Below are 26,478 nucleotides of genomic sequence, written 5' to 3'. Positions count from 1 at the left end.
TCTAGTTTAGTCCTGGTTTAGCCCAAAATGTGAAATCAGGAAAATATCGCCCTGTAATCCATTTATTTCAACAAAGTAGCTGTAATCCAATTACCACTCACTGAAACAGTAACTGTAACTGAATACAGTTACTCATAATTTGTACTCTGATTACGTAACTCCGGTACATGTAATCTGTTACTCCCCAACACAGCTTTTTGGTAACTCTGGCAAGTCAGTTCTAATCTATTTTTAAATATCTTTTGGCCACATCTTAGCTGAACACCTGTAGATTATTCATGATTACTGTCTTGACCCACTGATGCACTCATTTCTCTTTTTTTTCAATTAAAGGAGCCAATTGGCCAAGCTCCTGTAAAAACAAAGCAATATTCAAATAAAATGTTTTTATAGTTAAGATTTTTGAGAGGACAAAATGCATCCATCTGTCTTCATGCAGGTTATATTCAAAGGACAGAAACCATGTCTTTTCCTGGCAAGAACCTGAAGCCTGGCATGAAGCAGGGCATAAGTCATGAGGAGATTCTGAAAAAGATGTATGTTCCGGGATGGGACAGTGTGCGTCCTTCACAACAAGCACAGGCTCAGGCTGAGGCCATAGCCAAAGAGAGGGAAAGGATGGAGCAATTTGGGGAGAAGGCACGCCAAATGCGACTGCTCTCCAAGAAAAATGAAGGTTCTGCCCCCGTCCGCTCCAGCATCCTCCCACCCCTGCCAGCAGCCGACAGAAAACGTACATCACAGACCCCAGTGTCTCTCAATCGCCCAGGCTCAGACAGCAAGTCCAAAGGTAAGTCAGCTTATTGTATTTTATCATAAAACACTGCTCCTTCATAATCAGTCTTTTTCGTAACACTTTGCTACACCAATTAGGCTTATTTTAGCATAAAGAAAGACTTAATTCATAATAAACAAATAGTATGAATGATTTAGGCATAGTAACTCATAGGGGTGTGCAAAAATATCGGAATATTGATATATATTGTATCGTTTAATGTGATGATACAGTATCGATATCATGGGTTACTGTATCGATATATCACCAAGAGTATTTTTAGGTGTGTTTTACTAAATTATTTTGTTACAGAGCTACAGTTTTGTTGCTTGTGGAGTGAAAGGAAACTCATTCATTCAACACATTTGATATTTTTACTGTTTTGATGATTAAAATGTTTATATGAACTTTGCACAAAAAGTGGTTTAACAAAGACTCTTAGTGTCACAGTCACGATTTAGCCTTTATTTTTTATTGAACCGTATTGAATCGATTTGAAATATATCATATTGAATCGAAAGTGCAGTGTATCGAGATATGTATCGTATCGTGGCCTGTGTATCGAGGATGTATCGTATCGGCAACTTCTTAATAATATCCAGCCCTAGTAACTCAGTTATTCCTAATAGCCTAAGTCCTAACCCCTTGATTAAGTAATGACTAAGCCTGAATGATTCTTCATAAAATACTGATAGCTATTTCTTCATTATGATTTTTTTTTTTTTTTCATGCTTTATTAAGGCTAATGAAGGCGTAGGTATTATAGGTGTAATTATCTTTTTTTGTGTGTGGCAAACAGAACCTCCAGTGAAACAACATCGAATAGCATCTTTACGACCTCCTGCACGACTACCTTCACCGCCGTCACATTCAAAGGTCAGGGATGAAAGTAAATCTAGTACTTTATTTATTAATTTATTTACACATTTATAACACAAAATTAATGAGGATTTTAATTTGCTTTTCCTTTTTCTCTTTCCAATGCCATTCAGTCCAAGTCAGGTACAAATAGAATAGCTTCTGTGCCCCCGAGATGGCCATTTCCAATTGGAAAGATGGATCCTAGTTCTGAACCCATCATGCATGTCTACAGTAAAGACGAGTATTTGCTAATCAGCCACAAGGGTGTGCTTTCTGTGTGTGGAAACAAAAGTGACTTAACATCTCTTGAGCGCTGGGAAGAAGAATACAACTCATACTGCAAGCTGATCCAAATCCCCTTCTTTGCCAATTTCAAATTGTTAAAGCCGTTCTATATTTGGCGCCACAAAGTCACTAAGAAGAAGATACATTTAGCTCAAGAACATCTGAGAAACAATTTATTCTTTACTGATCCGGTTTGTAATGAAATGATACATTACCACATGAGTTTAACAATTTGCTCTATTAATATAATTTTTGGTTTGTGTATCATTATAGTCTCTTGGTCCAGCTCTACTAGACATCAAGAAACTATGCATAGAGATTGATACCACAGGCCTGTTTCGCCTGGATAAAAAACGGACCTACACTCTGAAAGAGTTTCAGGATTTTCATTTTGAACAGCTACAAGAGGTACAATCACAATGTCTGGTGCATAATAGAAATGACTTCCAAAATTCGTATACTGTACTATGTGTGTGTTTTAAGGTGCACAATGATCTGGATAATTTTCATGGGTTGGTAAAGGAGCTGGCCATAAGTGCTTGTCGAAACGCTTTCCTACAGCTGAAGCCTTGTGGTAAATATGGTGTGTAAGCTCATTTGAATGTGTGAGGTTGACAAAGATAAGGCTTGCTCTGTAAATCTATGATTATATTTTGCAGAGGAAGAAAATTATGAGAGAAGACGAGATTCTCTCACAAAACGGTTACAAGGGTAAATATTGTTTGAGCTTTCCCTCATATTAGATACGCTTTTTAAAAAAGCACATTTACTTAATGTTTTCAGTATTATAGGTGTTCTATTATGTACTTTTGTTTTCTTTCCAGTTTTATCCGTCTTATTGACTTCATAATTACCAACACACTGCATATGTTGGTGCTACATGGTGTGGAGAAAATATTGATGGCATTTCAGGAGCAAGTTGAAAAAACACCAGATTCTTCTCAAATGCAAAACTGGGACATACAGGCCAATGGTGCAACGGGGCCTGCAGCAAATGAGGATAAGAATAACACAGTATGATACTACCATGTTAATGTGAAGTTAATGTTAGTACTTTGTTCTCTATCCAAGTAATCTCCTGTCTTCATCAGGCTGTTGAAGCTGTCCAAGGCCAACCTATTTTCATCACAGAACTCAAACTTTCTGAGGATATGTTGCATTATGCCCCATCAGAGGAAAAATTTCAGGTACATTAATACATAGTCATTTTTTATTTGAATACCACCCATGTGTAACCTATTATTCTATCAAAAGAGGGCTATTGAGGAGCTGACTGAGCAGTTTAAAGAGACTGTATTATCTGTGCATGCCCTTATGTCCGATCAAGACTTGGATGAATTCATAAACCTGACAGAAGAAAATAAGGTTAAAATTGCTCATACTTCCTACATTATATAACATTCAGGCTTGCTGTTTTAGATTAGACATTTTCATGCTAATTATATATATAACTGTTTAGGATGAAAAGGGACAACCATGTCTTGAAGCCCTTCTATACAGTGATAGTCACCTTCAACAGGCTATGTCAGAAATCAAGGTGCAGTTTCTATATCTATTAATTATAATTGTATAAATGTATTTTATAATGTGAATATTAACATAATCATACTTTGCTGTTCTGTTTGACGTTTAGACAGCAATTCACTTTGCTTTTGATACCGCAAGTGTATATGCTCACACATTTGAGCATTTTCGGACATTCTACAAGGAAAACAAAAATTTAGATGTTCAAGCATTACAACAAAAAGAACATGGTAAAAGCCTAACTAATCCTTGTTGTCAGTCAATCTTTACAAAACCTTATTATGACTTTTTCTCTTTTTAGGTTTTCTGTTTTTTGAAAAGGCATTAGCTCTATATCACAATCAGCACAATGAAGCCTTAACTATTCCACAGAAGAGGAGCCTTGGCTTACTTCTTGTTGAACAAACAGAACTCAAACAGAAACTTGTGCAGTCCCCTCTTAATTGTTTAGAGGTCAGAAGTAGAGCATATTATGAGCCTGTTCATAGTAATCACAATTCTTTTTTGCAAAGTGTGTGCAACAGTTATTTCTGGTTTTAGGTCATCAATGGGCTCCTGACGCGACTTGCTAAGCACAAGGTCGACGCTGTTCTTAAAGAGACTAATGACGCCGAAATTAACCTGCGAGTTAGTCCATCAACCACGGCTGAATTAGCCAATTACCTTATTTTCTTGGAACAAATACAAGAGAGAGTAAGTAATTAACTTCCTCAGTATAATCATCTTTTTTTTTTTTTTTTTATAACAATAGCAAAAGTGTTACCATGGTCTTTCACCAGATCCATAGATTAACAGAAGAGGAAGAAGCAATCAGTCAGCTGTTTAATCTAATTGGCAATTACTCAGTTCCAACACCACCTGAAGATGCCTCATTGTTTGCCTCATTAAAACCTGCTATTAGCTTATTGGAAGTTAACATTCTTGATGCATCTTTGGCCGTAAAGGACATAACAAAAAAATTCAATTCTTCACTAAAGAAAGATATGAACGATCTGAAACAAAAAATTATGGAACTTGATCATAAATCACAGGTATTTACAATATTTTTTATTGTAAGCCTTTTGACATATTTTGATCTTAACTTTAAAAAAAATATTTTATTTGAATTTTCAGGACAAACAAATACTGGATATCAATGCAGACCCTGCGAAAGTACGACTGCTTTTGGGTGAAATCCAGATTTCTGTCGATGAGCTTTGTGCCCAGGCAGCCACTTATATGTCCTATCAGAAAAGATTTAATGTAAAAATATATATTTTGTTATTATCTGAACCATGCCAGCTGACAAAACCACTGAACCTCTCTTTATGAACGAATAGGTGGAGGTGAAGTTTGAGTCTTTGAAAATGTTGACCACAAAAGTTCAACTGAAGCAGCTGCTGTGGGATTCTTTGGAGGAATGGGACACTTTACAGGAAAAATGGCGAAAGGTATGGAACAACATATTAAATATGTTACATATAACAAATATCATTGCATTACTACACTGTAAATGTATTAGAATTATTTTATTTATTTGCATATGAACTTTTTTTTTTTTTGCATCAAAACTTTGAAACACTTGTCACTGTTCACACCCAGAGTTTGCTTTCGAAGCTGGACCTGGAGATGTTAGCAGCACAAGTTACTAAATACTCTAAATATGCAAACCAAATGGAGAAGGGGCTGCCATGTAACAATTTAGTGCCAAGTTTTAAGGAGAAAGTGGAACTGATGAAGTGTAGGGTAAGTTTAACATGATGTGATTAACAACATGTTATTGGAAATCTAACAAAATCTTATGTCTGTGTTTTAGCTTCCTGTGATAACTGATCTCCGTAACCCATGTATAAAACCTGAACATTGGGAAACTCTGGGGTATATGGTGGGACAAAATCTGGAGGTGGAGAAGCTTACTATTGCAGAATTAGAGGAGCTTGATCTATTCAGCTATGGGCCAGAGATCCAAGAGGTAATGCATTTTACATCATTTTATTTTACTTTGATTTTCCTGAAGCCCAAAATCATTCTGGACTACTTAACAACACTACCGCTCCAAAAACTGATTCCTTTATTTTATTTTCAGATTTCAGGACAAGCTTCAGGAGAGGCCTCTGTTGAGACACTAATTAAAAAGGTATGGATATTCCCCCATTATTTCCTCCATTCAGTACATTTTACTTATGTCTTAATGAATAACTACAGGTGGAGGATATTTGGAAAACTACAGAATTCACTGTTCTGTCTCATGGCGACTCCAAAGAAGTTTTTATCTTGGGTGGAACTGATGAAATACAGGTACGTGCACAAGCATTATCTTATAATTTAAAACAAAATGGCATTTTCTATGTGTTTCTTTTGTATTTTAAAGATGGCCCTGGATGACAGCATTATCAATGTTGGGACAGTTGCATCATCTCGTTATGTGACTCGTATCAAGTCCAGGGTGGATGAGTTGCTGAGACAGTTGCATCTTTTCAATCAAACATTGGTAAAATCAATTAGATCTAACATGTTCATCTGAAGATTCATTTTTGTTATTTTTAAATGAGATGTATACAGAGAGTCCAATATATCTCTGGTTGTATTCTACAGTAAAAAAAAAATCCACGCCTTGTCCCAGTTATTCTCCACTATACCTAACTTCTAAAATGTTTTCAGGATGAGTGGCTCACATGCCAAAGAAATTGGCTGTATCTGGAGAGTATATTTTTTGACCCAGACATAAAGAGGCAGCTTCCTGCAGAATCGAAGATGTTTCTCAAAGTGGACAAGTCTTGGAAGATGATTATGTCAAGGGTAAAAATAATGCGTAATGCTCTGAGAGCAGCGACTCAGCCTCGTGAGTAACTGTTAGGAGTATATAATAATTTAGTGCAAAAGGTTAAAGCTGACAAAACTTAATTTATTTTTTACAAAGATCTACTAGAGACGTTTAAGAGCAACAATGCCCTTTTGGATGAGATACATAAATGTCTTGAGGCTTATCTTGACTCTAAGAGAGTAATTTTCCCAAGGTACAGTATTATTATTATTGTATTATTATATTATAATGTGGACCTATTTAATATATTTTCATTGCAGGTTTTATTTCTTATCTAATGATGAGCTGCTTAAGATTCTGGCCCAGACAAGAAATCCTCAAGCAGTGCAGCCCCATCTTAGGAAATGTTTTGATTCCATTACACGGCTAGAGTTTGCCCTGTTGCCTGAAAAGTCTCGAGATGCCACAGAGGGTGACGTTGATCCTCAGCAAGACACAATTTATAGCAAAGACATCCTGAAAATGGTCTCTCCAGAGGGTGAAAAGGTCAATTATGAAACACAAACAAACAACCACAAAAACAATCAAATTATCTTAGGTGTTGCCTGTAAATGTGTTTTGTTAATTCATGAGTTCTGTGTCTTCATTCCAGGTGTCATTAACTAAGGGTCTTAAGGCTCAGGGGAATGTAGAAGATTGGCTGTGTAAGGTGGAGGAGGCCATGTTTGTATCACTGCAGCATCTCAGCAAAGCCGCCATAGCAGATTACCAGGTCAAGTCCAGAGAGGAATGGGTCGTGGCTGGACATCCGTCACAGGTAAAGCAACACAAGACTTTCACTGACTCTGCTGAACCTGAATGGGGGAAAGTAAATGTCTTTTTGTTTTATATATATATATATATATTTTTGGATGAAAATAAAAGTACATATCTTACCCGTGTTAAGAATATGATTTGTGCATTTGTTTGTATACTTGTATCTGTATCATTCACATCAATATTTTATAATGATGTGTAGGGTTTTCATCTCTTTGTGTTTTTGTGATTTGTCCAATAGGTGGTGCTGACGATCTCCCAGATGATGTGGTGCAGAGATATGGATGCCTGCCTTGAAGGGGACCATGACCACTGTGTTGCATTACAGCAGTTTGAACAAACCAACGTTAATGTAAGTTTCTTCAGTGTGTTCTTCCTTATTTCATTCAAATAGTCTTTAACGTCCTCGGCATCTTCTTCTAGAGACTGAATTCTTTGGCAGCTTTAGTAAGGGGACAACTACCACCCTTACATCGGAATATAATCACCGCGCTCATCACCATTGATGTTCACGCCAGAGACATTGTCACAGATCTTGTCCGACAGAAGGTACATTTTACCACTTGTGATTTTACATGTTATGTAAATGAATTGATAAATAAAATAAATTAATTACTTTGCATGTAATTATATTCATATATCAATATTACAGGTGGACTCCAGGTCAAACTTTGAATGGCAGAGACAGTTACGTTACTACTGGGACATGGATTTGGACAACTGTGTTGCCACTATGGCTCTGTCCACCTATATATATATGGCTATGAATACCTTGGAGCCTGTCCAAGGCTTGTTATTACTCCACTTACAGTACATATTTTATTGATTATCAATTACATAATTTACACACACATTTTAATTATAGTTATATTTATAGTTTTCCTTTTTTTGCTTTGTTTTGTTTTCAGGATCGTTGCTATTTATGTCTGATGGGAGCTCTGCAGTTAGACCTCGGAGGTGCTCCTGCAGGGCCAGCTGGGACAGGAAAAACAGAAACCACCAAGGATCTGGCCAAGGCTTTAGCCATACAGTGTGTGGTCTTCAACTGTTCTGATGGGTTGGACTACAAGGTTAGACAGGATTAAATACCTTTGTACGGACACCTGCATGTTCCTTGTAAACACAGCCTTTTTCTCCAGATAAACCTTTCAAATTAACATGTTGAATTTACATAATGTTGACACTAGGTGGAATAATGACATAAAAAGTGCATAATTTGAGGTTCCATTTACTGTGCTGCTTTTATGTATAAAACATAATTTATATATTAAAAATGAATACATAAATAATTAATAATAATAATAATAATAATATGTATATTGTGTCTTTCAGATGATGGGCCGCTTCTTCAGTGGTCTTGCTCAGTCTGGAGCTTGGTGTTGCTTTGATGAGTTTAATCGAATTGACATTGAAGTGTTGTCTGTGATTGCTCAACAGCTCATCACTATTCGAAATGCTAAAGCCGCAAAGGTCTGCTTAAAGAATGTTTTCACTCTTTCATTATCATACATTTTGGATTCAGACAGTGTTTATGGAAATTGTAACATCTTTCTTTTTAATATTTTGCAGCTGTCAAGGTTTCGATTTGAGGGAAGGGAGATCAAACTAGTGATGACCTGTGCTGCCTTTATTACTATGAATCCTGGCTATGCTGGTAGAACAGAGTTGCCAGACAATCTAAAGGCTTTATTCAGACCCATAGCCATGATGGTCCCTAATTATGCTCTTATTGCTGAGGTAATATTTGTATCATAATTTATGTAACATTTTAACTTTTTCTTTTTGTATTTACTTTATCTTTTTGTATGTGTCTTTTTCTTGCTTCAGGTGATTTTATACTCTGAAGGATTTGAATCAAGTAAGACGCTGGCTAGGAAGATGACCCAGATGTACAAGCTATGCTCAGAGCAGCTGTCACAACAAGACCACTATGATTTTGGCATGAGAGCGGTCAAATCTGTGCTGGTGATGGCTGGGTGAGAGAAATATAAACACGCAAACACATGTACTTAGATACAGAGGTTTAGTTACATAAAGCAGAAAACAATCACAAGGAATTGAAGAGAGACATAACATAATATACAGCCCCATGGAAAACTACACAATTCAGTAAACTAGTATTGATTTTAGCAACATATTAAGTTTAGGGTTAGACCTATCAGGTAGAGAGGGAGAGTAGGCAATTTTGGAGATAGAAAAACCCAGTTGCACTTGTTCTTCTTGCTTGGGTTTTTAAACTCATTTAAATTGATTCACCTCCACCCAGTGTAGAGAGCATCATGTGATCAAATTTTGTTCTTAGCTAAAGTTCTTTGTGCTGTAAATGACTTGTGATTCGTTGTCTGCCATTGCACACGACTGGCCATTTGCTTTCCCCACATTTCGTTTGTGTAACTGAGTGATAAAGAAGAGGAAAAGGGAAAAGTTGTGCTGCATTTGTGATTACACTGACTACATATTGTTTAAAAAATCATAAAAACAGGCAAAGCAAAACTCTTCTATGCTGCAATGTGTCAGTGTTTTTAGCTTAAATAAGCATACACCTACTTGTTCTTATTCTTGCATGTCTATATATTTAGATCCCTGAAGAGGAGCAACCCCCACCTCAGTGAAGATGTGGTACTTATCCGAGCTTTGCGGGACTCTAACCTTCCAAAGTTTCTCACAGATGATGCTGTCTTGTTTGGGTAAAGACTTTGGTCATATATGTTAGAAAACATAAGAAAATATATATTTTAATTTAATTTGTTTATTTTTTTTTTTTATATTTCATAAAATGCTCTTGCATTCTTATAGTGGGATCTTATCTGACTTATTTCCTGGGGTGTCAATCCCTGAGCATGACTATGGTGTTCTACATTCCACTATTGTAGAGTGTCTAGTTAAGGGCAATTTACAACCTCTGCCTGCAATGACCAAAAAGGTAATGACTGTCAACTCTTTTTGTCTTTTTAAAGAAGACGTTTTCTTTAAAAAAAAATAAAAATACTATAGTATTCTTAATTTGAATTTCAGGTAATCCAGTTGTATGAGACTATGCTAGTGCGCCATGGAGTTATGTTAGTTGGGCCAACTGGAGGGGGTAAAACTACTGTCTACACTATTCTGGCCAACACACTGGAGACCCTTTATAATTCAGAGTATAAGGAAACCAACCCCTTCTACCAGCCAGTCAAGACCTATGTTCTGAACCCCAAATCAGTGACAATGGGAGAACTCTATGGCGAGGTATTGCTGATCATCAACACTAATTTAATAGATATTTTAGAAAATTGATGTACTGGAATGTTTTTTTTTTTGTTTTTTTGTTTTTTTCTGTTCTCCATAGATGAACAATTTGACTCTTGAGTGGATTGATGGACTGATGGCGTTGAGTGTTCGTGATGCAGTTAGTGACACGACTGACGATCACAAATGGGTCATATGTGATGGCCCCGTGGACGCCCTGTGGATTGAGAACATGAACACTGTGCTTGATGACAACAAGATGCTCTGTCTGGCCAATAGTGAACGAATCAAGCTCACTCCATCAATTCACATGGTGTTTGAGGTTGGCATATACTGTACATTAATCTTTTTATTTGTTATAGTTTTGCACATCTTTAAAATTGTTGTAACTGCTTTTGTAGGTTCAAGATCTGGCTGTGGCTTCTCCAGCAACTGTCAGTCGATGTGGAATGGTATATATTGATCCAGATGAGCTCAAATGGATGCCTTATGTTCAGACATGGATCAATGGTCTCGGAGACAAGGTTACACTATTCTGTGTTTGTATTTTACATAAACTCATTCGATATTTTATATAGTAGTGTGTGTTGTTACCACTCATAACATGCTCACATATCATGATTTACTGCAAAATCTAAAAGCTAATTTAATTAAAAGAAAACTGATATTTTATCATTCATTTTACTTTTTTTTTTCAGTTTCCAGAGGCAGTCAGCAAATATCTCCTGGGGTTATTTGAAAACTACGTGGAGAAGGGTCTTCAGTTTGTCTCAAAGAACTGTATACAGGCTATTCGCCAAGTGGACATAAGTAAAGTCACCACTCTCTGTGCTTTACTTGAAGTATTGCTGCTTGGCCAGGAAGGACCTGGATTTACAATGGTATACAAACAGTAGAAGATCACAATTTAAAGATTCACATCTGTTATTATTCCTTTATTTACTGAAGTGGAGGATTTTAAAACATCACAGTTTCAAGATTTATCTTGGGCATTTGTCTTGTTTTTTTTTAGGATGCACGTGATCTCAACAGGGTTATTTGCCAGACATTTGTCTTCTGCTATATTTGGTCTGTTGGAGGCAATCTGACAAGCACATACTGGGAGTCCTTTGAGGCTTTTGTTAAAGAACAATTTTCAGGCAACAGGGATGCCGAGGTACAAACATTAATCATTTACATACATTAATTTATTTACCATAGGTTGATGCTTTAGTTTAAGAAAGAAACAGTTATAGCAACATTTTGATTTGCATCTGTTTAATAATTGTTCGATGTTTGTTTTAATCCTAAACTACAGATTCCAGAGCAAATGGTTCTACGGAATGTACACATGAATTTTAAGAACATTCGTCTCCAACCGTGGGACAAAATCATTCCTGCTTTTAAGTACAATAGTGAGCAGCCATTTTTTGAGATGCTGGTCCCAACCCCAGACACTGTGCGATATGGGTATTTGATGGAGAAACTGCTGTCTGTGCAACGCTCTGTACTTTTCACTGGTGATACTGGAGTGGGGAAGGTATATATGCAAAGTTATGATGTATTATAAAAATAGGTTATAAACACTATTTGAAAAACATAATGCATGTATTTTGATGTTTTTATAGTCAGTTGTTGCCCGTGATCTACTAAACAGGATACAAGAAAAGGAAGGATATCTTCCCATCTTCATCAACTTCTCTGCTCAAACTTCCTCTGCACGCACCCAAGAAATTATTGAGTCTAAACTGGAAAAGAAGAGAAAAAATATTCTTGGTAAACAACAAATATACAATACTGGAAGACATTGGCCACGACATATTACTCTTTTCTTTCACATGTAGCCTATATAATGCTTGTGTGGTTGGGTAAAGTAAAATTGTTGTTTTTAATAGGTGCTCCTGGAAATAAAAAATTGGTAGTCTTTGTGGATGACTTGAACATGCCTAAGCTGGACAGCTATGGTTCTCAGCCACCCATCGAACTCCTCCGTCAGTTCCAAGACTTCTCTGGGTTCTACGACAGAGGAAAGTTCTTTTGGAAAGAGATCCAGGTAACCTGTTTATATGTTTTGTAAAGTAAATGTATTTGATCTTTGAAAAAGTACTCTAATTTGAAACATGGCTTACATACTGTTTGTCTGGCACACCACATTTGTATTTCCTGTTAATGCAAGTATTCTATTCGCTGTACAAGGACATGACTATTGCAGCTGCATGTGCTCCTCCGGGAGGTGGCCGCAACCCAATAACTCCTCGATTTATCCGCCACTTCAGTATGCTGTGTTTGCCTACACCATCAGAGCTGTGCCTCAAACAGATCTTCACGGTGAGAGCAAAACCTCTATCTATCTACCAATCCATTTGTTCACAATACCAACTTTATTCAGCCGTCACACCTTTTCAGCTTCCAATCAATATTTTTGTGAGGCCAGACCATGTAGTTGTTCCCTTTTCTCTTAGCCTTTCTCTTATTCCTCTTTTACCTCTAAACTCCGCTCCAGGCTATCCTAAATGGTTTCCTCACCGAGTTTGCAGGGGAAGCAAAGGCCTGCTCCTCTCACATTGTGGACGCAGCTGTGGAGATTTACAATCGTTTGAGTTTGGATTTGCTCCCCACTCCAGCAAAGTCTCACTATGTCTTCAATCTCAGGGACCTTTCCAAGTGTGTTCAAGGTGAGATGCAAAGTAATGCTTTAACTTCTTCAAACACAGACATTTAAGGCACAAGGTAAACACAGGCCTTCGTGGAGAACAGATGCAAGTATCACATCTGACAGCGTGCTGTTTAGGAACAAAGTGAAGAACAAATGACATTTACAACACATGAAGCTGTAGAATAATAAAAACCAAACACAATGCTAAATCAGAAGACAGACATGATACTGCAGGAATATAAAAAGACTAGCTAATTTATTATTATTTTATTTACGCGTGTCTGTCTTTTTTCATGAATAAACAGGCATATTACAGTGTGATTCTACTTATGTGAAAACAAAGAATCAGATCTTTCGCCTTTTCTGTCATGAATGCCAGCGAGTATTTCATGACCGTCTTATAAACAACCAGGATAAGGCTTACTTCAATACCATCATCTGTGATATGGCCAGTAAGTAAAAAACAACACACATTCATTTTATGTTGGGTGCAAAAATGTGTTGTAATAGTTTTGTTCATCACCTAGGTAGATATTTTAGCATTACTATGGAGCCTGAAAGCTTTGTGACACATCCAATTATATTCGGGGACTTTATGACGGTAAGTTTAATCACAATTTATGAACGTTCACATGCAACCGTTACTTCATATTATTGTGAGGATGTATTATAGGTGGGTGCAGAGAAAGAAGACCGCATATATGAAGATCTAACAGACATAGAGAAGATACAGGCTGTCCTGCAAGACTACCTTGATGACTACAACCTGACCTTCTCCAAGGAGACGAAGTTGGTTTTCTTCCAGGATGCTACTGAACATGTCTCTAGGTATGTCTGAGTTTTTAGATTTATGTTTTGCTCAGATTTGTGACAAAAAGAGGAAAAACTTTTTACAATTTTATATTCTTTCTAGAATTGCCCGTGTGATTCGCCAAGAGAGAGGAAATGCACTCCTTGTGGGGGTGGGAGGAACAGGAAAGCAGTCTCTAACCAGACTAGCAGCTCATATGTGTGGCTATCGGTGCTTTGAAATCGAACTAACCCGAGGCTACAACTATGACAGCTTTCATGAAGACCTGAGGAGGCTCTATAAGATGGCTGGTGTGGAAGGCAAAGATATGGTGTTTCTCTTTACTGATACTCAGGTACAAATGCACCACTTCTGATGGATAGGGGCCCAAAAATCCAGGATCTTACTTTGAATTATTTATTATTGCAGATTGTGGTGGAAGAGTTTTTGGAAGATATCAACAACATGCTGAATTCTGGTGAAGTGCCAAATCTTTTTGAGAAGGATGAGTTGGAACAAGTCCTGGCAGCCACTCGGCCAAAAGCGAAAAAGGCTGGAATAAGTGAAGAGAACCGGGACGAGGTACAAGCAAAGAGTGACAAAACACCAAAACAAGTTCAAACAATATTTAGAAGTTTTCTGTCACAAGAAGTGTGAAATGCCTATCAAAATATGCTTGCATTTCAATTTACGTTCTAGGTTTTCCAGTACTTCATTTCTCGTGTTCGAGAGAAACTGCACATAGTGTTGTGCATGAGCCCTGTAGGTGATGCCTTTAGGTCCCGATGCCGGATGTTCCCTTCACTTGTCAACTGTTGCACTATTGATTGGTTTATACAGGTATATGTACATTTAAACATAACTGGCCATTTTTAGCATTCACAGTACTATATACAATAATAATATATGTATTTTTCCTCCTCTAGTGGCCACGGGAGGCTCTGCTTTCTGTCTCTCAGGCCTTTTTCCAGAACATAGACTTTGGCAGTGCTCTTCTGAAACAGAGCTTTTCCACCATGTGTGTGGAGATACATGTGAGTGTGTCCGACATGGCTGAGCGCTACTACTCCGAGCTGAGACGCAGGTATTACACCACACCTACCTCATACCTGGAGCTCATTAACCTCTACCTGTCCATGTTGGGGGAAAAGAAACAACAATTAGTCCTTGTAAGTTAATATCTTTCATTGGCATTTCTACATATGTGTACACTGCATTCCTATAATAATGCATCTATGTTCATTAAAAGGCAAAGGACCGTGTGAAGAATGGACTGACAAAGTTGCTTGAGACCAATAAGCTAGTGGACAAAATGAAAGTGGACTTGTCGGCTTTGGAGCCAGTTCTTCAACAAAAGTCTATTGATGTTGATGCTCTGATGAAGAAGCTCGTTGTTGATCAGGAGAAAGCTGATGAGGTAAGCATGAAACACAGCTGTGCAACATTTTAGATGCAAATGCTTTTTGTACATGTAACATTTTTGTCATATTTGTCATTTTATGTGTGTATATTGTATGTGTGTATATATAACAGGTCCGTAGTGTGGTTAAAGAAGATGAGGCTTCAGCTAAGTACCAGGCAAGCGAAACGCAAGCCATTGCTGATGATGCCCAAAGGGACTTAGATGAGGCTCTGCCTGCTCTGGAGGGAGCCAATCAGGCCCTGAACTCCCTGGACAAGGCTGACATCTCAGAGATCAAAGTGTTTACTAAGCCCCCTGACCTGGTCATGACCGTCATGGAAGCTGTCTGCATCCTGCTCAACTGCAAGTGAGTGAGAACCTCAGCACTTTTTTGCTGTTTTTGCTGAGTGATTTTCCTTTTTTAATATCACATATTATACACCTATAGTCAACATCCAGAGAATTACCATACCATCTCATGACTTGGCACCTTTCCCTCTGTCACCTCTCTAATTTAATCGATCAGTCCTCACTGCGGTGCTGTGGATTTGGTCTAGGTCAAAATAATACTGTTTTGGTATGGGCAATATTATCTTCTGCCTGCCCATTGTTTTCTAAGAAGGCATTGTGTATGTTAAATGAGCCTTGTTTTGGTCTGAAGTCATAAATACAGTGTCAAAAACCCTTGGTACTAGGGTCAACTTAAACTGATTTATTCACAAAGGACACTGCCCATTAACTTCCAGATAATGTCTATTTTACATCCTTTGCAGACCAGATTGGCCAAGCGCTAAGCAGTTACTTGGAGATTCAAATTTTCTCAAGCGTCTAACTGACTATGACAAAGACAATATTAAGCCACAGATCCTGCAAAAGCTAGTGAAATATGTTAATAATCCAGATTTCATCCCCGAAAAGGTTTGTCTGAAAATGATTTAAAACTCATACATAGCAGGGTAGTTTTGTACTGGAAATTGTTCTTCTAATTATTTTTTGTATAGGTCGAGAAAGTTTCCAGAGCCTGCAAATCAATGTGCATGTGGGTCAGAGCGATGGATCTGTACAGCAAGGTTCTGAAAGAAGTTCGCCCTAAAAGAGAAAAACTGGCCAAAGCACAAGTATGTCTGCAGACACTGCTAACACTAGTCCTTCTACAGCTAATATGCTATTTTTAGTTGTACGGTAATGCATTGTACTTACAGTTCTATAGTCAGTTATATAGACCAGATTAGACATTGTCATATTGTTACATAATATTAGTTCCTTGAAATCTAATTCATATAGGAAGAACTGGATGTGACTATGGCAACCCTAAGGGACAAGCAGCAGAAGCTAATGGAAGTTGAGAACAAGATCCGTGTCTTACATGAGCAGTTTAAGAGCAGTGAGAGAGAGAAGGAGGATCTCGGTAAGAGCTACTCCTCTTCCTCTGGGCAGTATGGCGCTGAATGGTATAATTTTCTATTTATTTTTTTTAAATCTCTTGTACCTAGTGAACACCATGGCTCTGACACAGGCTCGGTTAAGTAGAGCAGGGAAACTCACATCTGCTCTTGGAGACGAGCAGGTTCGCTGGGACCAGAGTGTTGCCCAGTTTGAACAGGAGATCATCAACATTGTGGGCAATGTCTTTATTGCTGCTGCCTGTGTGGCATATTATGGAGCATTTACCTCACACTATAGACAGCTGGTAAGTGTAAGCTCCTGTCAGAACTGAATGAATAACAGAAATAATTCTGTCATCATAGCACAATTTTTACATTCCACATATTATCTTAGCTAATCGAGCAGTGGATAAAACAGTGCCAAGGACTGAATATTCCCATCAGCTCCAGCTTCAGCCTGATTAAGATTCTGGGTGACTCTTATGTTATTCGTCAGTGGAACACAGAAGGTCTGCCTCGAGACACAGTTTCCACAGAAAACGCCATCTTGGTGACGCAGGGCCGCCGTTGGCCTCTCATGATAGATCCACAGGACCAGGTATAATGGGCCACTTTCTGAAAAAATACCATGCATGATCCAAATAGTCCATTTGCATTTTTTAAATGAAATTAATCAATTTTTATGTTTCAATAGGCCAACAGGTGGATTCGTTCCAAAGAAGGCAAAAATGGTTTAAAAGTAATCAAATTAACAGACCCAAATTTTCTACGTACACTTGAAAATGCAATCCGTCTCGGCTCGCCTGTGCTGTTGGAGGAGGTAGGCCTTGTTACTGTGATAATAGAACTGATATTAGTCAAAAACAATGACCTTTGACTATTTGTTAATTTATCTATAGCTTAAAGAGACCTTGGACCCTGCTTTGGAGCCTATTCTGCTGAAACAGACTTTTGTATCAGGTGGACGTACTCTGATCCATCTTGGGGACTCAGATATTGACTATGACAAAAACTTCAAATTTTATATGACAACAAAAATGGCTAATCCACATTATCTCCCAGAGGTGAGAAACACATAAATGTCTTGTAAATGTTTTTGTATTGTAGAAAAAGCACAGATAAAAGTAGTGCCACATCCCAAAATCCCTACGGTTTCAGAGCAGCAACTGTTAAATAAATCAATGCATGTCACTTGTTCATGTCAGGTCTTCTGCTGAGGCATCTACTGTGTATCTATCCACTTTATTCAGAACAGGCCCTCTCTAGTATTTTAACATCGTGGTAATAAAACATGATATTGTTGCTGGTTATGCAAATTTCCCATGGGTCAAGAAGAACCTGAGACAGTGCTAAAACATGTACGTTTTTGTACTATTTTAAAGTAACTCTCCCACTTTTTCAGGTGTGTATCAAAGTTACTATTATTAATTTCACTGTGACCAAGTCTGGCCTAGAAGATCAACTACTAAGGTAAGTGAAAATGCCCTATAGCTCCACCAACAATTACAATTTCTAAGTCTTGAATGCTATTTTTAGTGATGTTGTTCGCCTGGAGAGTCCCCATCTGGAAGAGCAGAGGAATGAGCTGATTGTTCGAATTAACAAAGACCGCAACCAGCTAAAAGACATTGAGGACCGCATACTGAAGCTGCTGTTTACATCTGAAGGAAATATACTTGATAATGAGGAGCTTGTTCAAACGCTGCAGGAGTCTAAGGTATGTTGATATGAAGTACATGTTTTTTATGTCTGTCACTATCAGAAAATAAGCTTTTGTTTTTGTCAGGTGACATCTGAGGCTATAAAAGTTCGCCTAGAGGAAGCAGAGGCCACAGAGGTCATGATCAATACAGCAAGAGAGCGATACCGCCCCGTAGCCACCCGCGGCTCTGTATTATATTTTGTTGTCGCCAGTCTCTCTGAAATCGATCCAATGTACCAGTTCTCACTCAAGTACTTCAAACAGGTAGACCAACATTTAAAAAAAAAAAGCTTCTTTTACTGTCACAATTCAAGAACATGGCTTACAAATTGTATTATTATTTATTTACAACTGTACTGAGGCCATGTGTTATTTTTATTATGTTAAAAATTAGACGTGTTTACCCTAAAGAATTAAAAAGATTTTGAGGAAAAGGAAAGGAACACTTGGCTGTCTCATTTTCAAATAGATCAACTTTGATTTTTTACACTGTCCAAATTCATCAGTATCTCAATCTGTCATTTGTGTTTTGTTTTTCTTTCAACAAATCTACAGCTGTTTGTCACCACAATCGAGACATCCCAGAAGAGCAGCATCCTGGAGGAGCGTCTTGAGATCCTACTTGACCAGATCCTGCTGAATTCCTACATAAACGTGTCTCGCGGTCTGTTTGAGCAGCACAAGCTCATCTACAGCTTCATGTTGTGTGTGGACATCATGAGGCAGAGACAAGAGATCTCAGAGGTCGAGTGGCAGTTCTTCCTCCGAGGAGCTGCCTCACCGGACAAGGTGAGCTACTATGAACGTAACAGTACAGCTTCAGCGATGGGGAGAGATGGTGAAAAATTTAATTTATGCTAATCATAAATACGAAGGTAAATGTATGAATTGTATGAAAATATAGCACCACATGCTAATGTCACTTTTTTCCATCACACTGAAACAAGTGTCATTTGCCCACCATGATCCTTACATCTGTCATCCAGCTGTCAGAAGCTTAAATGTGTCTTGCATGAGCACTTATGTCCTTTTCTACAGAAGGAACCTGTGCATGCTGTTTTGAATCACCGTCAGACGACTCCATGTTTTTTCATCACTTTGTTTTACGATTCTAGGAAAACCCAGATCGTCCTGATGTACCATGGATAAGTGATTTTTACTGGAAGACTTGTTTTCAACTTGATCACATCCTGCGCTGTTTCAAAGGCATATCCAATGAAATCACCAAGACTCACATCAATATTAAACTAGGTAACTGCACCTCTCTTAGTAGTATCATGGAAAGTCCAGGCAGGTCAAGCATATTCAACACATTATACAACTTCTGTAATGCATGTGCTCCATATAAAGGTTTTTTGAAGAGGCTTTTCATATAAACCTTTGGGAATCATTTTTCACTTCTTTCTTCTCCAGGACGTTTTCAAGCATCACTTAATCCAGAGACCTGGGAGGGCTATGTCAAAGATCTACTGCCTCTTGAGGAATCCAACAGGACCAAGGAAGGCGGAGTCAAGGGTCACTGGAACGAGAGACTGGGGTCTTTCCAGAAATTAATCTTAATCAAGTGCTTAATGGAAGAGAAGGTAAACACATAACCACAACATTTTTGGAAAAATATTTTGATGTCGTGAAAAATTTGTGGATTTTTTTTTTTTTTCTGATAAAAAATTCTATTACACTTTGGTATTACAATTTGTATTTTGAACTCAAACATGAACTAACTATGAAACTAGTTAGAAGAATCACATTCATTTAGTCCGTCTATATCTCATGTTCAAAATAACATGACATCACAAGGTAGAAAAGAGTGTTGTCTGTTTGAGAGAAGAACTCATCCTAAATATGCAGGGCTTGTGTGTTAAATGTGTGTGGATGAAGCAAAACAAAAAACAACAACAGGTAACAACATCATAACATAGACTCAAAAATAGCTTAATATTGGCCCTTCTAGACAAAAACAATAATGAATATTACATTTTGTTCATCATGCTCATTATTAGTTGAGGATCATTATTTGTTTTTTGTTTTTTTATTTTTTTCACTGTTTCTTGTCACTTAAGTAAATGAGTTCACTCCTCTCCAGGTTGTATTCGCTGCTACTGAGTTTGTGATTGTCAATTTGGGGAAACAGTTTGTGGAGAACCCCCCAGTTGACCTTGCCAACCTGTACAACGACATGTCTCCCTGCACCCCACTCGTGTTCATCCTCAGCACCGGCTCTGATCCCATGGGTGCCTTCCAGCGCTTTGCCAAAGAACGAGGCTATCTTGAAAAGTATTTAACATTACTGCTAGTCATTACTGGCAACGCATGTTGGTTGGAGTTTTATGCTCACTTGATCTTCTTTTATGCAGGGTTGAGTCTATTTCATTGGGGCAGGGACAAGGGCCGATAGCCGAAAAGATGATACGTGAAGCAATGGAAAGTGGGAACTGGGTATTCCTTCAGAACTGTCATTTAGCTGTGTCCTGGATGCTGGCAATGGAGGAACTTATCAAAACATTCTCAGAACCAGGTATACAAGATTCAATAATTCAAGTTCAATTATCCAAATCTATGTATAAGTAGGTCTTATTTAATTCATTAAAACATTTTTTTTTTGCACTTGTAGATACAAAGATCCATGAAAACTTCCGGTTATTCTTGAGCTCTATGCCCACAAAAGTATTTCCTGTCACAGTATTGCAAAACTCTGTTAAGGTTTGTACATTTATTTTGGTAGTTTTTCTTATTTAATTCAAATATTACAATGTAATTTCACCTAGGAAAAGTGTTTTAAAATGACTGGATGGAATGTGTGTTTGCGAAAAGGCACTCAGACGTTGTAATCACCAAACTTCAGACTGCGGGGAATGGTTCTTTTGTTGTTTTGGTGTGATAAGAGTGCAATAAGGCTAATTGAAAAGCTCAATCAATCTGATTTTCATTCCCTTAATGAGACAATGCATGATATTTTGTTACAGTGGAACACCCGTTATCTTATCCAGTGGTGAAAAGCCTATTAATTGATATTCTAAGACAAATATTATTGCTTTATTAGAAATGCACAGCTACTAGATAACCTCATCTTATATGAAAGGTTGGAGGGAAGTAGGATTTAATGATTATTAGACATCACACTGTTTCAAAATTACAATGAATATAGCCTTAGGTCTTTGATTAAAAAAAAAAAAAAAGTCCTATACAAGAGGGTTTATTCTATTTGATACTTGAATGCATTGTTTCATCTCGATCTCCCATTTGAATAATTCATGTGATTACTAGGTGACGAATGAGCCTCCCAAAGGACTGCGAGCAAATATGAGAAGAGCCTTCACAGAAATCACCACAAACTTCTTTGAGGACCATGTTCTAGGAAACCACTGGAGAAAAATCGTCTTTGGTATATGCTTTTTCCATGCAATAATCCAGGTAGCAATTTCTTCTTTGCTTCATAAAGTGCTGTCTGCCTAAAGTCAACGTGGATAATTCACAATGTGCATATCTTTTGTGCTTTATTTTTTGTGACTAGGAGCGGAAGAAGTTTGGCCCTCTAGGCTGGAACATCCGTTATGAGTTCAATGATAGTGACAGGGAGTGTGCTCTGCTTAACCTCAACCTGTACTGCAAAGACGGCTCCATCCCGTGGGACGCACTTGTTTACATCACTGGTGAGAATATTAATAATCATTTTTGTCATACATAACAATCTGCTATTTTTATTTGAGAAATCTGAAAAAAGGGAAACAATTTATTTAACATTTTCTTACTAATAATAAACCAGTGTGCATCCTTTATTTATACTTTGCAGTTACATCGTGCTGGGGGTGTGTGTATATATATATATATATATATATATATGTATGTATGTATGTATGTATGTATGTATATATGTATATATATATGTATATATGTATATATATATATGTACATATATATATATATATTTAAACCGCACATTTTCAGGAGCCTGTTATCAGTTCGAGTGTTTGTGATACTTTTTAGGAGTTTTGATTTTTTTTATTTTTTATTCCAAGACATAATCATTAATTCACTTTAATTGACAATGAGCATTCAGAGACCAGTTTATTTATTATTCATTTATATTAAAGGTTGTTTTATTCATATACATTGGATAACTGTCCCTCAATATAAATTGGTGTCATTAATAGACAAAATAAGAACATTTGTAATATATTATTTTATTGTTTTTGCTTTAATTAATTGCAAATGCTCAGAAACAAATTCAGAAAAGATTATTTAAAGCTTGTAAACACACTATGGCAATGCATATTTGGAAACAAAGAAACAAATATTACACATAGAGGCAGGCAAACTGTCAGTTGTTTGCTTTGTTCCCACCACTGACTCTTAAAACCACCATTTCACCAGCACATTAGAGAGTCCTTTCATTACTTTTTCACTCATCACAATAATTCATATGTGTGTGTTCTAAATGTCATTAAAACCTTGTTAACCAAGCTATTTTTTTTTAAAAACAAGGAATGGGAATGAGAAAAATTGGTGTTTTGTTACAAACCTGTTTTTAAGGATTTCACTATGTTCTTCCTCAGGTGAGATCACATATGGAGGCAGAGTGACAGATGTTTGGGATCAGCGATGCCTAAGAACCATTTTGAAAGGCTTCTTCTCACCTCCATCTCTGAGTCCAGGCTACACTTACTCTTCCTCAGGTAGGAGTTCTACCATGGTAACAACATATAGTTTTTATAAACAAAACATTTACAATCTAGGCCAACAGTACTAACTTTGGTTTTGTTTGTGCGCTAGGGATCTACTATGCCCCAGAGTCTAGTCATCTCAAGGACTTCAGGGATTATATAGAAAGTCTCCCCATTATTGATGATCCAGAGGTGTTTGGTATGCACGAGAACGCCAACTTGGCTTTTCAGGTAATTAATTAAGTCTCCAAAAACTTCATAGAGAACATCTGAAAGCTTTTTATCTCATTGTGTTAATTAGACTTGTCAAGTTTGGTTTAGTTTTCTGTGTGCCTAGAAGCATGATTTCACTATTTGTTTTACTTTTTATTTGCAGCGACAAGAAACTTTATCTTTAATTAGCACCATACTGGATGTGAACCCTCGATCTGCAGCCACTCATGGGGCCAAGAGTAATGATGATGTAGTCTGCGAGTTGGCTATGTCCATCTTGGAAAAACTCCCTAGTTAGTACCCATTAAATTGCATATTGTATCTGTTCTTATCCAGTCCAATTTAGTATGGCAATATATATTTTTATTTTTTTATTTTTCTGTCCACCCACAGAGCATCTGGACATGAGTGAAGCTACAGAGTCCCTGTTTATCCGAGATGAACATGGACGCTTGAACTCGCTCACAACCGTGCTGGGCCAGGAGGCAGATCGATTCAACAATTTACTCAAAGTGCTCAAGGTGAGGCACACGACTATATTTATGGTTTGTGCTCTTTGCTAAAAGATTCATGTTTTCATATCGTAAGAAAACCATGCACTTTGAATGAGCCCTTGGTGTACATTGTGTATACTGTGAAGTTCAAGTCAAGTTGTACATTGTTGTACAATGTGCTTTTTTTTTTAAAATATATATAAAAATTGATCAAATGTATAATTGATCAAATTTAAATTGAATTAGGTCGAATGGAATGCATGCTGTGATTACATTTGTCAAGTCTACCTGCCAATCCTATGGTGTTAAAGAAGCAGGAGCAGAGATCAGTGTGGACTTTAAAAAATATTGATTGAATTAGTTAAAATTGTAAAAACACTTTCTCCAACAGATCTGCCTTGTTAAAAAAGTTAAAATGTTGGCTATATACCTTGTTTTGTCTCTTAGACTTCTCTTGTAACGCTACAAAAGGCCATTGGGGGTCTGGTAGTGATGTCAGAGGAGATGGACCGTATCTACACGAGCTTCCTCAACAACCAGGTCCCGAGTCACTGGGCCAACTCTGCATACCCCTCCCTCAAAACACTCGCCTCATGGGTCAAAGATCTGGTGCTCAGAACATTTTTTATTCAGGTAAGCAAAAGAACAAAAAAAAATCTGTGTATATTATACTGTCTAATATGTATTTAAACTAATATTAGGTTTATGCAGATTTTTGATACTTATAGAGAGCTGGGTCCCTTTAAAGTCCCATAAGATACACTAGGCTGGTTATGCACCATGGTTAGTAAAACATGCAAAGCAAAAAAAAAAAAAAAAAGCTGCTCTTCTCTTCTCTTGTGCCCTCCTTTGCTAGACTTGGATCACACGTGGACAGCCCAAATCGTTCTGGATCTCTGGGTTCTTCTTCCCTCAAGGCTTTCTCACTGGTAAAAACATTGTCACGTTTTTTTAATGAACCATAGCAGCAACATAAGGTTGGATTATATAAAGAGTAATCTTTCTAATCTGTTTTTATAGGAGTGCTGCAGAATCATGCAAGACATTACAATTTGCCTATCGATGAGTTGAGCTTTCGCTTTAACATGGTGCCGGCCTACAGGGATCAGGCTGTTGTGAGTGAAGTGATACGAGGTCTCCCAGAAAATGCTAAACTTGACATGGATGATGAGGTAATAATGCTGGGCTGAAAAAAGTGCATTTTTATATTATTATACTAGACATATTCTTTCTTTGCCTTGCACATGTTGTAATGTTGTGTCCTGCAGAGCTCAAAATACTTGCCACACATTCCTCTATGGCAGTGGATTTGTAATCTATGAAGCTCCTCTATGTTCATATGCAGTCACTAAACTTTTTATTATGCCTGCAATGCTTAATTCAATGTTTGTTTTTAGCTTGATACAAAGTGTTTGGCTGCTGGGTTACGGTATACATCAATTTCATGACAGCTAAGACCTAGAGGTAGTTCCTAGACATATACATTATTTCATTAGACCTAGAAACACCAAGGTGAAGGAGTCATTTAAAATGTCTAAATAATGGATAATGTATGAACTTTAGTGCTGTACATGATCCTGATGAGAAGTGTTTTTGCTGTCATGTTATTCAACTACCAAAACAAATAACATGCTAACAGTGTACAGACAAAAACAGCTTATAATTAAATGCAGACATGACACGTATGAGAGACTTGTTTATGAGCACATGACATGTTTCATTTTGACCCTAAGAGCAGCTTTACAATAAATCTGTACTGGGGCTAGACAAACTTTACTACATGAAAAAAATGGGCATAGACCCTATATCTTGAGGCTGTTCATTAAATGCTAAGGTTGTATATTTTCTTGTGTTCACAACAGCTGCCTGATCCAAAGGACGGAGTTCTGATCCATGGGGTGTTTATGGACGCGAGCCGCTGGGACGATGACAACATGGTGATTGCAGACGCTTTACCCCGAGTGATGAACTCCATGTTACCAGTGGTGCACTTTGAGCCTCAGCAGAACTACACCCCTGATCCCAAACTGTACGAGGCTCCTCTGTACAAGACCTCTGCTCGGGCTGGGACTCTCTCCACTACTGGTGTGTACTGGGAGGTTGCATAGTATTTCCCATGAATTAACAAACCCAGTTTTTACATCACAACATTCTAGCATTCCTATAGTTGAGCTGGAGGACAGCTTTTTGGTTTTACTGTTTAGTTTAACCAGCACTGGCACATGGTTTATGGTTAGTATATCTGTAATTACTGGGTATAGCTTCATGAAACAAAAACTGACACAAAGTTAATTGGGTTCTCTTTCAAAACAAAAAATAATAATAGTTACAAGTTACGTTACAACACCTTCAGAAGGGAATGCCCCAAATTGCTGTCAGCTGAAAGAAGTTAAAGCCATAAGACAAAAATTGCAAGTTTGTGAAACCAAGTGGGTGGGTCATATTATTCAAATTGAAATATTTATTTCTAAAACAGCAAATCCCCATGGAGTTCCATAGTCCTCTGCCATTCATCTGAAAATATGACTTCATTAAAATAGAGAACATCCATCCAAACTATACAAGCTGTTTATTTATTACATTTTTTTTTCATATTTTGTCTCTATCCAGGCCACTCTACAAACTTTGTCGTGACAGTCATGCTTCCGTCCAGCCAACCAAGTGATTATTGGATCTCCAAAGCTTCTGCTCTACTGTGTCAGTTGGATGACTAGCTTTTGTCTTTGCTTCATGTTTAAATAAACATATTTGGAACATACTGTACTGTTTTTTGTGGTATATTGACATAAAATGCTATTTTTAGAGATGTGACAAAAAGCTGTCCATCTTCTCACAGGCAGCTACATTATCTGTAAATATGAAGAAAGCTGTATGTTAGCTTATGTGCTCATTGAAATTTGCAGTACACCACACGCCTCGGAGACATCATACAACGGACAGAGGGGAGAGTGGATGGGTGAGTGA

The 26,478-nt window shown here is 37.5% G+C and overlaps 1 protein-coding gene across 1 annotated transcript; it reads left to right on the top strand.

The window, feature by feature from the left end:
* Positions 1-462: 462 nt before the first annotated feature.
* LOC110175167 (dynein axonemal heavy chain 6-like) lies at positions 463-26,272 on the top strand. Its single transcript, XM_055158816.1, is given in 81 exon segments — positions 463-790; positions 1,575-1,651; positions 1,768-2,112; positions 2,195-2,329; positions 2,405-2,504; positions 2,581-2,632; positions 2,746-2,935; positions 3,013-3,108; positions 3,176-3,286; positions 3,381-3,458; positions 3,555-3,675; positions 3,747-3,898; positions 3,986-4,138; positions 4,225-4,476; positions 4,559-4,687; positions 4,765-4,875; positions 5,027-5,170; positions 5,241-5,396; positions 5,511-5,561; positions 5,630-5,722; positions 5,796-5,915; positions 6,086-6,266; positions 6,345-6,441; positions 6,509-6,734; positions 6,841-7,005; positions 7,246-7,356; positions 7,428-7,553; positions 7,657-7,752; positions 7,755-7,814; positions 7,913-8,074; positions 8,337-8,474; positions 8,574-8,741; positions 8,832-8,980; positions 9,584-9,691; positions 9,801-9,927; positions 10,020-10,232; positions 10,333-10,554; positions 10,634-10,756; positions 10,931-11,113; positions 11,245-11,388; positions 11,530-11,751; positions 11,840-11,987; positions 12,107-12,264; positions 12,408-12,539; positions 12,715-12,886; positions 13,173-13,319; positions 13,395-13,468; positions 13,541-13,695; positions 13,781-14,012; positions 14,087-14,239; positions 14,357-14,497; positions 14,584-14,826; positions 14,907-15,074; positions 15,191-15,426; positions 15,833-15,977; positions 16,061-16,177; positions 16,344-16,467; positions 16,553-16,749; positions 16,839-17,042; positions 17,139-17,264; positions 17,344-17,508; positions 17,847-17,914; positions 17,981-18,161; positions 18,231-18,410; positions 18,702-18,935; positions 19,262-19,397; positions 19,560-19,729; positions 20,230-20,420; positions 20,501-20,661; positions 20,758-20,846; positions 21,411-21,557; positions 21,658-21,796; positions 22,700-22,819; positions 22,917-23,038; positions 23,184-23,313; positions 23,414-23,541; positions 23,962-24,147; positions 24,371-24,443; positions 24,535-24,686; positions 25,377-25,599; positions 26,125-26,272. Coding segments are annotated over 81 exon segments (12,186 nt in total). The 3' UTR covers positions 26,229-26,272.
* The last annotated feature ends 206 nt before the right edge of the window (positions 26,273-26,478 follow it).

Source organism: Boleophthalmus pectinirostris, unplaced genomic scaffold (genome assembly GCF_026225935.1).
Source record: "Boleophthalmus pectinirostris isolate CB_2022bp ecotype Guang Dong unplaced genomic scaffold, ASM2622593v1 HiC_scaffold_2259, whole genome shotgun sequence".
Lineage (NCBI taxonomy): Eukaryota > Metazoa > Chordata > Actinopteri > Gobiiformes > Gobiidae > Boleophthalmus > Boleophthalmus pectinirostris.
This window is presented reverse-complemented; position numbering and strand designations above follow the sequence as displayed.